At 37.6% G+C, this 13,778-nt stretch overlaps 1 protein-coding gene across 4 annotated transcripts in view; it reads right to left on the minus strand.

Annotated features, from left to right (window-relative positions):
* LOC149147515 (delta-1-pyrroline-5-carboxylate synthase-like) overlaps positions 1 to 13,778 on the minus strand; it is a 75,856-nt gene that overhangs the window by 29,299 nt on the left and 32,779 nt on the right. For all 4 annotated transcript variants that reach the window (XM_089439837.1, XM_089439836.1, XM_089439838.1 and 1 more), the window contains exons 4-6: positions 13,654 to 13,756; positions 13,265 to 13,426; positions 8,643 to 8,920 (exon numbers count right to left, since the gene is read on the minus strand). In XM_089439837.1, coding sequence (XP_089295963.1) covers positions 8,643 to 8,920; positions 13,265 to 13,426; positions 13,654 to 13,756 — 543 coding nt within the window. The remainder of the gene's footprint in view (positions 1 to 8,642; positions 8,921 to 13,264; positions 13,427 to 13,653; positions 13,757 to 13,778) is intronic.

A 13,778-nucleotide genomic window follows, 5' to 3' on the forward strand; every position in this document is an offset into this window, starting at 1 on the left:
AAGAAAAGATAAGATGCAAAATATGGTTGGGAAAAACCTAGCAGGAGCTCTATCCCCCTCATTATCCATCACCCAATTCCTCAAGCACATGATGCTTCATCCATAAAAAGTAACTCTTGTATTATCCCAACCCCGATGAGCAATAAACTGACTCATCCTTAAGGGGTAATGGAAAATCTCAAATGCAAGTTTGAGTTCCTTAGTTATGCACCCAAATAAAGGAAAATTATAAAGTAAAAGGCACACTAGAGGGGTGGAAAAGTAGGCTAAGTAAAGGGGCAACTCATGACTCCATGATTTCTCCCTCCTTATATCTATATACTTGGAAGTTGGGATGTTGGACCTCCATCACTTGGTCACATGGCATGGCTATCGCACCCTACCCTGAAGTCATTCCCACTTCGTAGCCACCATCTTTCACACACACCTATATTGATGGGCTAATGTAGGACATGCAATTTCCCCTTGGGAGCTAGAAACATCTAATAATATTATTGACTTAACCACCCCTAATATAAGGAGCTAACTTGTTTATGAGGCTTGATATAGTTAGACATTTGAAGGTGAGCTTTGTGCGAAGTATTATTGCGCCCCTAACATTTGCTATGGTCCAGTATCATGCATTTATGGTTATTGTTTCTAATGATTGTTGATTTCACTTGAGCTTAAGAGGATTTTTTTAGGTGGTATTATAACAGTAGTAGAGGCCTCCAGAGAGATGACTCTCATCCCTTCTTGCAACATCCCAGAGGTCGTTTTACCCATTCTAGAGAACAAATATGATCTTGTTGATACAAAGTTGCCCCTCCAAAGCAAAGTATTGTGCTACAAGATCGTCACACATGGTACTTGACACTCTAGAGCACCCTTAGATCCTAGAACAATGAACCACTAGGGCTTGTTGTATTATTTGATTATGTGCTCAAATGGACCCAGGATGCCGCCATGCTATCATTGACACTGTTTGATAGGCATCACTTATTCTTGAGCCCAGATGATGATGAGATGACATGGGAGGGCTTGCACGTCACTAATGGACCCCAACGCTTGAGCATATTAATGCCATGTCACGCTTTTTTCCCTTAGAAGGGTAACATAAGGCACCCTGGTGATGACATCATGGATTTGGAGGCACTAAGGTGAAGAAGAAAAAAAAAGGCAGTCTGAAGATTTATTGAAGAAAAAGGAGATTCAAAGAAGGTCATTAAGGAAAAGGATAATATAAAAGAAGTCTACTATCTACAGGAACTATGTCAAACTCAATGAAGGGAGAAAAAAAATTAGAAGGAGCCTCCAACTACAGAGCCTGGAAAAAGAGGATAGATCTCATCCTCGAGAAGAACAAAGTTTTGGATCTAGTTCTAGGAAAATTCAAGAAGCCTATAGATGAAGCAGAGAAAGCAAAGTTCAAAGAAACTGAAATCTTGGCCATGAACTTAATAGTGGATGGAGTAAAGGACAACCTCATTCCATATATATCCAACATAGATTCCGCTCAAGAAATGTATGAGGCTCTACCCAAATTATTCACAATCAAGAACATTAGTCAAATTACAAGCCTCAAAAATGAATTAAGAACTATTAAGATGACAAAGGACAATATTATGACATCCTTCCTTATAAGGATATTTAGAATCAAAGATGAACTCCAAGCAATAGATGAAATTGTTCTTGGAGTGTTTTTGCATCAGGAATCAACAATTGGAAGGATACTCCAACATTCGAATAGATGTGGAATGCATGCACTCAAGAAGAAGCCAGAATATCGTTAGTAAACAACACGAAGGAGGATGGAGAAGAAAACACCTTGAATGCATATTTCATTCATCACAAGAAGAAGGGAACCTTCAAGAAGTACAAGGAACAAAAGAAGAAAGCAAACCTATCAAAGATTAAATGCTACAAATGTCATAAGATGGGTCATTATAAAAGTCAATGTCCAGAGAATCCAAGGAATGGAAAGAGAGAAAGAGAGCATGCGAATATTGTCGATGAAGCCCCACATAAGAAGAGCAAGACTGAAGAATCAAAAGTCAAGGACTTATACTACTAAGTCCTCTCTCTCTCTCTCACATAGCCCTCTTAGTATCACTAGAAATCCCCTTGTCTTGGTAGATTCCCTACTAAATCTTACAAACAAATGTGGCATGTGATGTGCCCCGCTTATTTGAAGATGTGCTAGGAAGCTATCAAGGGAGGTGGTATCAGGGAGTTGCTTAACATTGGGATCATCAACTTCACTCCTAAATGTGTTAAACAAGATTTGGTGGGTGGTCAGAAATGCATTACCTTATTAAATGTCTCATATAAAATCTCTGCCCAAGCCTCTGTCAAAATTTCTTGAAATTAAAATTCAATGCAAAACGACAATTTCACTTTCAACCTAGAATGTTTGTCGAATTCTTACAAATTTCAGCCTTAGGACCTTGAAAAACAAGTTACACAATAGTAGTGGAAAGAGTACAATGATTCACTTCCAAAAAACCCAAACTTCCCGGTAATTCAAGGTGAAAGATACCAAACCAAAGGGATAAGTTTCAACCCTTTGAAGGTCACTTATGAGCCAATAACTCGATCTGAAATAATAATAACACCATTACAACCACAATTTACTGTAAAATCAGCCCCGTATATGCTTCACTGATGTCAAAGCACTTCACAATTGTCCTTTTACTTATGTCAAATCAAAAAGACATATGTGGTTGTAAATAACAATGCATAAAGATAATATATAGCTAAAATTCAAATGTGAAAATTGCATAGTGGAGTTGACCTTAATATATGCCAAGGGTTGGACTTGAGAGAGGTGATGAATTGGTACTCTACTAGTGGAGCAACATCTATGGCCCAAGGCAGAGCACAGTTAGAGTCATGGGATAGGGGTGTTGGTGATTGGCCATGGTGGCATTGGGATCCAGGAGGATCTGCGGACAGAAGGACGAGACAGAGTTCAGTCTGGGATCTGAGCATTAAGGGATCTGTTCATGGTTGGCTGGCACAGAGGCATGGTATCACCCAGTGGTATGTATGGGATCCGGGTATTGGTTCTCAGTTTCACTACACTGCCAGAATAGTCGAAAAATATGGATTGCTTCAGGGCAAACAATCTTGGGGCGGGAGGATTTGTCATGTTCCTTTTTCTGGTTTCCCTTATGGCGTGGTCAAGATGGACTTCCAGGGTCAGAGGCAGCTAGGTCACAAGAGCAGGTTTACTCCATTAGTGGGCCCAGGGGCTTTTGGAGGGGTTTCATTGGGTTTTGAGGAGTTTCTATGGGATTCAATGGCATTCGCTTGGCATATTTCATCATCCACACAAGTGAACCATACTTACCATTTTACATCCTTTCCCTTTCACTACCATCATGTCCATAAAAATATATTATCTCCATTTATGTTTGACTTATCAAATGTCATCTAGCATGTTCTAAATGAAGAAATTGAAGAACAATGCAAGCCGAAGTTAAATAAACCAAAAAAAGTGATGTGAAGAGCATAAATGTTAAAAATGAAAATAATGAAGCTAGAGCTATGCCACCTCGTTAAAAAGGTCTAGCCCCAAAGTCCAACATTAAAAATGCATATTTGAAGAAAAGTACTAAGAAAAATCAAAGAAAAATACAAAAAAGGATAACAAATAAAGTGCAAAAATGGTAACTCTAAGCAAAGCTCCCTCTTAAAAGTCTTTACATGAACAAATAATGAAAATTCCTAGCTATAAAGAACTAGTTGGACCAGTTTATAAATATTTTAAATCATTATACATGATATTAAGGGCCAAAACATAAGGTTTCCCTTTCCTTTTCCATTAATTATTCATCAATTTCCCTATTTCTAACGAAGTGGCCTAGGAAGTACTTTATGTCCTAGGAATTGACAGATGTAATAGGAGTAAAGTTGTCCTGCTATCATAAACTTGGGTAATTTATAAAATTAAATCATGTTATGATTTTGTTAGAAGAGATTACTTAATATGCATTGCGTAGTGACAAGGAGATTTATTCTTGATAATTTTATCACTCCTTAAGAGGGCCTTTAGTGGGCTCAAGACTTTGGCCAAAAGGTTGTATTTTTCAAGTTCGATTTTAGTAAAGTTTATAAAAGAGTTAAGTGGATCCTCGTCCTCAACATGTTGGATTGGCTCATATTTCTCTCTTTGCATCATTGATTTATATCATTACTCTTCTCAGGAGCTTCTACATGTGCTAGTGTGAATAGTGTCCTTTTGACACGTATTGTGTTCTAACGCTCTATCCATCAAGGTTGTTTGTTGGCACCATATCTGTATGTCATTGCAATTGATGCTCTCAAATACTTGTTGGAAGCATCACGAATGCAAGGAAACATAGAGGCATATACTTTCCTAATGATAATGAACTTCTTAATATCCACTTTGCAAATGACATAGCTCTTGACAAACTAGGCTTCAGTAACTCCATTGGCCGATTGAATTTTATTAAAGTTAGTCACACATAAATATAATGAGATATGACCTTCGGTTTCATCTTCCAAAATGTCCAACGACTCTTCTTATTCACCTATGACTCTTCATATTTCTCCTAAGCTAAGTCACCTGACACGGGGATTCGGGACACGTAGGATTCGGGATTCGTGGTGTCGGATTCGGGACACGCTGACCCCCCGGAACAGGACACGTTAGGACACGTTATATATTATTTTATTAAAAATATATATATATATATATAATATATATATTTAAAAATATATATATTAAAAATTAGATATTATCATATTTCTTACACAAATTTTAATTAATGATACAAATTTGTTGATTTCAAACATAGATCTTCATCTATAGCTATTAGCATGCATAGTACATACAAAATTCAAATAAATGTCAGTGGTACTAGTCACATAAATGATAAATCTATTAAAAATTTAAATCATGATTCATAATTCATAACTGACAGACAACTTACAACTACAAGATAGTAAGATAAACACACTGACAACTGTAGTTTTCTCATTAAGTCATCAAATCAAAATGTGTTACATTGGTAGTGTTGGTGCAATGCTAATGGCAAATAGAAATAGAAAATATAAAACAACTACAGGTATACAAGCCTCAAGGCATCAATTAGCATCAGAATCAGCATCACTGTCCCCATCATCATGGTCCCCACTGCTCTCCTCTACATCCTCCTCCTCCCCTGTATCCATAGTCGCCTTTGCATCTGCTGGTATGGAGGCTGACCCCTCTAAGTCATCAAATCTAACAGGCTCTAGCACTGGATCATTGAGATCCATGTTGGCCAATGCCAACTCAACAATGGTGTCCAGACCCATATCATCAAGAACAGTGTTACTTGGGAGCGGGAGCGAAAGCAGGGAGCGGGAGCGAAAACGGGAGCGGGAGCGACATATTCAGAAGCTCTTGGTTTGGTGCTCTTGATTAAATACGAGTTCCATACCCTAATACATGAAAAAATTCAATGGAAACATTGCAATCCCCCAATCCTAAAATCCTGAAAAACTGATAAGTCTACTAGATTTTGAATGAAATCTAAAATTCTACTTTCTCCATATGAAATCCAATGAGGCCGGAACCACTCTCAAACATCCTGAGTCATTTCATGGTAATGTTAAAAATTTAAGTAAAAGGATGAAAATGAAGATTAAGGAGAATGTCACTTTTACTTTAAGAATTTAACATTACCATGAATAGCATATCAATACTAGGGCCTAGACTTGATTATGAAGCTGCCAAAATGCTCTACTCCTTGCTGCAACAGCACAAATCACTTACCAAATGAAAATATTAATGAGCAAACACGCCCTTTTCATGCCCGCGCTGAGCTTAGCAAGTCCTGGAAAGCGGACACGTGTCCTAAAATCGCGACACGCCCCTGAAAATCGCGACACGCCCTCAGACACGACGTGTCCTGTGATTTGGACACGAATCCAGACCTAATCGTGTCGGATTCGGGATTCGCAGGGGGTTTAGGACGAATCCGGTTTCCTAGCTCCTAAGTTAATAATAATATTTACAATATACAATAATCCGAAGGATTAGGTATCTAACATCTCTAACATATGAGTTAACCCAACATTCTGGCAAGGGCACGATGTTGTGTTTGGATACTTTCACAAATTTGTTGGGTTAATTTGGGGAGTACAAAAAACAAAATAGATATCTTTATTATTGGTAAGAGGATCCCCAAAAATGGTTGTATCCAAAGCGAAAGTGTGTCTTGCCTAAGGTGATCATTAGGTATTCAGGCATCCCCTTTGGCATATGGGCTTCCCTTGGAGATCAATGGTGGTAGATCATGGGAAAATTTGAAAAAAAAATTGATGGATTGGTCTATTCTCAACTTGCCCCTTGCTATGTGCATTGCAGTGGTGGACAAAATTTTAGCATAGGCCATTCATATTATTACTTGTGTCTCTTTCCTTCCAAATCAACTTATAAAGGTTGAAAAAGTGTGGCAGCTTCAAAGCTTTATGTAGGGAAAACAACATGGAGAAACATGGATACCCTTTGTGTCTTATGACTTTTTTACCTTACCATGTGCTTAAGAGGGCTTCAGAAACCCTAATGCCCAAGCCCAAGGGGTAGCCCTCTCCTAGGAAAATGGGTGATATGGGTAGTAGAAGGGAATGCTCCTTGGAAAGTCTTATTGCAACACCAAATTCAACAAGGACCTCATACTAGAGGGATTAGAGACCTTCTCAGCTTGGTCACACTATTGGTAATGTGAAGGCCTTTGTTATCCTAAGTCCAATTCCTCTTAGGAGTGTGTACGCAACTTTGCATGTAGGTTTTGGGTTTCTTACTTTCCAATTTGAGTGTCCTTGAGTTGCTTGGGATCTGACCTCCCAACCAATCTAAACATTCACATTGACTAAGGATCAACTTGGGCTCTCTCCACAGTATGCAAATAAAGGTTGGGTCAAAAAACCTACTTTTTTGGAAGGGCTTATGAAATTCAAACATAGTGGCATACATGGATGACACTTAACAATGCTCAACAGATTTATGGTGTAGACAAGGCTACTCTCATGGGTCTTTCTCGTACAAGTCTAGAAAGTTCTTTATATAAAATAGAGATGTAAGGGAAGGGCTCTCTTTGCAGGGATTGAAGATGAAAAAGTGGGAAGACAAGTCATACAAATGAGATGAAGGATATTCATGAGCTGGTGTGCCACTCTAACATAGAGCTCCACTTAATTAAAAGGTGAGAGGAGATATCACTATGGCAGTGTCAATCCATTTGAAAAGATCATACCTGATTTAACATAAAGTATGGGGTTGGTTATTGCTTCATCATGGATTAGTTGTCAACAGTAGGTTGCAAAAAGTTGGCATTACTAGTTCAACCTGTGTAGTGTGTTGTAAGGAGACAATTCAACATGTTGTTTGGACAGGTCAATCTACTAGAATATTTGGTCATGGTTTCAAGGTGAATTTTGATGCTTATTTGCAGCTCCACTCTCTTGAAAGGGGCCCCTCCTTGATGATCAGGGGAAGCTACAAATTACTTTAGTTCATTTGGTTGCATATGGTCTTTTTCTAGAAACATCTGGTTGTAAAGCTCTTTTCAATGAGGTTCCTCATCCCCGTCCTCTTGGCAATTGGCAGAGTTTTAAGTAGGTGTTGACTCTAGTCCTGTGAGTTCACCCACATGCTTTTTGTTGTGATGTTGAGTCCCTCCCCATGGGGGGCCAAGCTCATATGATGGCTGTTTTACCATTTGTGAACAAGGATTTTCCTGGTTCCCATGTTATCTGTATGATGTAACTATCTTGCATTATGCTGTACTTGGTTGTTTTTTGAGGTCATACATGAAGCATTTTCCCAAAATAATCAACATTTTTCCACTTTTATAAACTGACTTAAGGTCACTTAACTCTACTTATTCAATGAACATGCAAGTTATATTTTGGATAGATACTTGTCATTGCAATTAGATACAAAGTCAAAAAAAGGAAGTTCCTATGTCACTTGTATGATGTAACTATCTCACATCAAATTGTCCTTGGTTATTCTTTAAAGTAACATATGAAGCATTTTCCAACAAAAGAATCAACATTTTTCCATTCTTCTAGGCCATATTTACCCTACCTATTCACTGAACATGTAGATTATGTTTTCATAGGTACATTTTCATTGCAATTAGATACAATGAAAAAAAAAAGGAAATACAAACGCCGGGGAAGAAAAAAAAAAGTAAAACAGAAAGAAAAGCATGATAGTTCTAAAGTTGAAATAGCATATACCGTCATCTTTAATGCACTAAAATTGGCAATCTACAATATTGCATATCGGCTGGTAAATGCAAAATCACCAAATGATTCAGGTATCAACATTCAACCATCCTTTAAGCTCAACTAAAACAAGGAGAAAACAAGGCTTTTCTTTTTGCTTCTAGATGTTAAGAGTCACTAAATACTGCTCTGCACAACCGGGTCTGTATTACATCCAATGTAGATGCCAAATTATTCTAGCCAAAGGTATTCCTATACCCAAAGATCTTTAGATGCTTTCATGAAACTGGAAAATAACCTAACAGACAAACAAGAACAGAGAAAATGAAAAGGCAGCAACCATTCATACAAAGAATACATGAATAAAGGAATCTTTCAAGGAAAAAAATACCAAGAATAATGTGAGGCAATCATACCTAGTAATTACAACAGGAACACCAGCGTGTGCAGCATAATCAGCAGCTTTAACCTTTGCAGTCATGCCACCTCGTCCTACCCTGGACTTTTCACCAAATGTGATCTCCTCACTATGCTTATCTCTTATGTATGTGTCAATCAGCTTTGAACGAGGATCTTTTGGAGGTCCAGAATAAAGACCATCAACATCGCTGAGAAGAATCAGAAGATCAGCCTTTAATTCAAGAGCCAAGAGAGCAGCCAGACTGTCATTATCCCAGAAAATTCCACAAGAATCCTGAAAAGTCATTTGGATTATCAGAAATGAACAGGTCAACGTAGAAAAACACTTTCATTGTATTACAGTTACTTTCAATGTTTAAGCATGAAAGCACAGATATAACCAGAAAATAAAAGAAAAAGAATTCCCCTTCACATATCTGTTGTTCATTACAGGTACACTAATTAAATTCTATGCAAATAAAATAGCATTTAAAATACTCCTTTTCAGCTTAGTTAAGACATTGGAAGAAATGCTCATTCCAAAACCAGTATCAATAAAGATAAGATCATAATTTTATTAACATCCGACGAACGACCAAAACAGTAGCTTAGTAGGACTAAACAGAGTATATTCAACACAAATACATAGTGTGGGAGTGCATAAGCAGCTCCTTTAGCTATGCTATTAGCAACAGAAACAGGAAAATATCTATGAACTTAGCTGAATGAAAAAGACACAGAATTGAATTCATAAGCAAAGTCACATCAAGAATATGGGAAGGTGTGGTGAAACTCAAACGCAAGGTTGAAAGAGAGGTGTCAGAAGAACACTCCTTGTCCGACTCATCAATCAACATGAAGGGGCTAATACACTTTCTGATACAGATGAGATACTTCTATTAATGTCCAAAAAGTGACCACAGGGCGGCAGAGGGAGGCTGGCTGTGCTATTTTTGGAAGGGATATTGGGAACACCAACACTGAAAAGGTCCATCACTCCTAACACTCTTGGTTTGGGGGGGGAACCAAAAGCAAAAGAGATAGAGCCACAACAACGACAGATATCTAAAAACCTTTCAAAGTGATTCACTTTTCATACAAAGGTAGAAGAGTCATGGTATATATAGAAGATAAAAGGAACAGATAATTAAATATAAGTCAAAGCTTTATCAATAACTCAATCAAATTACAACAAATTTCAATTGGCAGCAATACCCCTAATGAAGCTTCTCTTTTCCGATTAGCCTACAAATCCCCCTAGAAAAATTGTCTAGCACAATAGCATTAAGTGCCTAAAAGACTCAAGTTGTTTATGAAATAAGATGCATCACCACTAACCATCACAAATAACCCTTAAGAGAAGCACTAAGTTGTTTATGAAATAAGATACATGACCACTTGTTTGGGTACACTAATCTGGGCAGCTATCTCTCACACGTGCGAAAGAAGGATGTTTTCTGTTTGGTTGTGTTGACCAGTTTGACCAAATTTCAGAGGTTACCGTTTTGGGTTGTGTTGACCTTCATTTGACTGCGGATTTGGTGAGGTGTCTTCTCCTTGGCAGGCCGCAGATCTGGGCACTGAAATTGAGGTTATTTGACCTCCCATTTGACCAACGTTGACTGCCCTAGATCTGGCTGTAGTTTGACTTTCGTTGACCAACATTTGACTGGACTTTTTCAGACTGTTTGGGTTTACCATTGGAGGCTGAAGTTGACTGGGTTTGACCAAGCTGCTTAGAAGAAGAATTCTGCCCTGTTGGACCAGCATTGACTTTTCTGGTTAGGTTTTTTTCTGCTGTTGTCATAAATTATCAGATTTGTAATTTGTACTATCTCTCTCAGCTAAACTATTGAAAAATATAAGAAGAATTGATCAAGGGTTTCCCCACATTGGGGTTTGTACCTGGCTGGTGCCACATCTTGTGTCCTCTTGTCTTGGCTTGTCTTCTATTGTATATGTTTATGTTCTATCTGCATTTTACTATCATGCTGATGTGATTGCTAAACAGAGTATTGATATTGAGCTAATAAAGAAATTGAAGTAAATTTCTCTTAAGCATAGAACATACCATTGTTACCTAAAATTAACAGAGGGCTTAATAGACTCATATACATTTGACACATGCCCAAGAAGGGCTTCTTCATACATGACATTGACTCTTTGACTCTAATGATAAATCCTAAGGCTCTCAATGGGAGCCATCTAAATAAAAACTCTTGCTCATGAAACCCATGAAGCAAGGCATTACAAAAATAATTTTATTTTCTTCTTTTCATCATTTACAAAGATCATAATTATATGTCATTATGAAGACCATACCTAGTTACACTTTTCAATAGGTCTTATGTCTTGGAATTCGTCATTTGAAAATTCTATAAGAAGAGAAGAATTTTTGTGGGTTTTCATCTCAAGAGGAGAGGTTTTGGCCCTAGTTAGCAACCTATATTTTATATCCTCTTGTCTCATTGATCTTCAATGTTTAGTAGTTGTTTGATGATAAAGAACACAATAATAAAGTAAAAGAAGAAGCTAACTATAAGTACACCAAGTTAAGTAAAACAACTCACAAGAAATTATCAAAGTAAGAGAAATCACCCTAATCTAGTTGCCTTTGATTTCTCAACAAATAGGTCGATGGATCGATGGACACACAACTTGATGGGTTAGTGGGTTTGATACAGTTTACCATGCCAACAAAGAGTTTCTAAAGATTGGTATGATGCAAGGTTACCAACTTACCATGTGTTCCCTCCTAAGTGCCATTCCTGCCTAGAACTGCACCCCCATAGGAAGCATCCAAGGAGAGCACTGCAGGCCCTCATTAGAGGCTCCCTGCCATTCTAGGGAGCGTAAAACTCCCTTGGAAAATCTTGGACCAAGGAGCAGGCTGCATAAGCAATCCCTAGTCCACCCTAGATGCTACTTATGCACTCACTAACTTGCCCAAGCACCCCTATTGAAAAGGTATAAAATGGCATCTTTTAAACTTCTCCTTTAAAGGTGGGACCTAGGGGAGATTTATGGTTTAGGGAAAACTAAAGGGAAAAAGAAAATCACTTCCCCCAACTACTTTCCTTGTCACATTCATCTTTGTGTGCTTGATTTTGGAGTGGCTAGTGTTACCCCTCACATGGTATGAGGCCTTAGAATTTTTATCACAACAATTATGATTTTCATCACAACTCAATTCTACTGGTAATTTTCATGGCACACACTAGTGGCTTGCAAGATGATGATGATATAAAATTTGATAAACATGGAGATTGTATAGGAAATGGATTAATTCTTTGGTCTACACTAAGTGCCAACTTTACAAAATGTAACTCTTGTATCCTTATATTTAAAACCTAATCAATATCTCTAGTACCAATACTTTGTGATAAAATAAAGGATATGAATCAATAGCACATTATAGAGGTAATTAAGAGCAACACATTCTTTAGTCAATCAATAAATCTCTAACGAACATGTCCAATTAGAAAGCACATTTAGCAATTTGAGAAATGAAGTCCCAAAGTAAAGAACATTCTAGAGGATAATTTGAGTCTCTTTATGGGCACTTAGCATTCAACATGAGCTATGTTTTTTAGAATTTATATCCCTAGAGCATTCTTTCAATGTGGCAAGGAAAGTTGAAAGAAAAAATATGGCTACTAGAATGGTGGCCACTAATAACTATAAAGAGCACCATGTTACCTCACTTGACCTACAAGGTTAACAACTTAGCAAATGGATGAAAGAAGAGCAAAGGGACTATCTTTCACATGTGAAGGGAAGTACAATAAGAGGCATAAATGCAACAAGAGGAAATTATTCGACATAGACTGTGAAGAGGAAAAAGATCAAGAACTAGAACCACCACAAGATCTAGAGATGGAAGAGACCACTCCAACCATATCTTGTCGTGCATTGGATGACATCAACACTTCTCAAATTGTCAATATAGAAGGATATATCAAGAACCGAAAGGAAAAAAGTTACAATGTTGATTGATTATGGTAAGTACCAATAACTTCATTGATTCCAAATTAGCCAAACTTCTAAGTTGCTTTATGCACCCAACACCAGAGTTTCAAATAATGATTGCAAATGCAGGTACCATAAATTGCTTAGGGAAGTGCATTAATAATAAGCTCACTATGGGGGAGTATTTATTGGATAGTCCCATGATTGCAATCCAAATAGGTGGTGCTAATATTGGATTAGGGTTCCAATGTTTACAATCATTGAGAATAGTAGCTCTTAATTTCCAAAAAAAAATCCTTGGAAGGCAAGGAAATTGAACAGACATATCCAAAGGAAACCCTCTAAAGTGATAACCCTGATACCCAAGGATAACCCCATTGAGTTGGAAATGAGCCAACCTAAAGTGAGAGGGTAGCTACTAGCTTGCTTAGGTGATAGTGGTGTTTGTCCTAATACTTACCTCTTAGGATGCACCTTGTGGATTAGGCCTTTATCATTAAGTGCAGGTTGGGGACGTAACATGTTGTAACCCAAAAAAAAATTTAGCAATGTTGTCTTTATTGATGTGATATAAACGCATAGCAGGGTGCACATCACATACCTATATGATATGTATCTAATGAAGTTGTCTACTCTAAACCACTGAATTTCAAGGAGATGATGATTCTACCTGGTAAGGAGCTTTTATTCTGCTGATCGCATCATTTTCATTCAATATAGGAACTACTCGGTGTTCGAGCAATATGTTTACTGTTTCGTTCAGTTGGATTATGAAGTCTCGATCTTTGAAATCATTATCAGTTACGAGAAATTGGGAAGACACAACATCAAGCTGCAAAATCCAAGCAAACCAAATTAACAGGAATGGCACTTAAAAGCATAGAGAAGTTAAACCATTTAATAAAAATACCATCCTAGTGCCGTCTCATCATATTAATGATATTTCTAGCAAACAAAGTCAGTTCTAAATTTAAGGTATGTTGTCATTGTTAGTCGTTTGAGAAATGGTAAGCTAGCATTTCCTAGCAGTTGCAGCAAGTTTGTAATTGCCATATACACCTGGCTAAATAGACTGTCATAAAGAGCCATTAAGCCACTCTGACCAACAGCAGCACATGGCTTTCCATCAAGTTCAAGCTGAGGCTTTTGAAGATCTGCAAAGCTGTCAAACAGAAAAGACGTGA

This window comes from Pinus tabuliformis, chromosome 9 (genome assembly GCF_031772625.1).
Source record: "Pinus tabuliformis cultivar Carrire ecotype Pingquan chromosome 9, CPIR1, whole genome shotgun sequence".
Lineage (NCBI taxonomy): Eukaryota > Viridiplantae > Streptophyta > Pinopsida > Pinales > Pinaceae > Pinus > Pinus tabuliformis.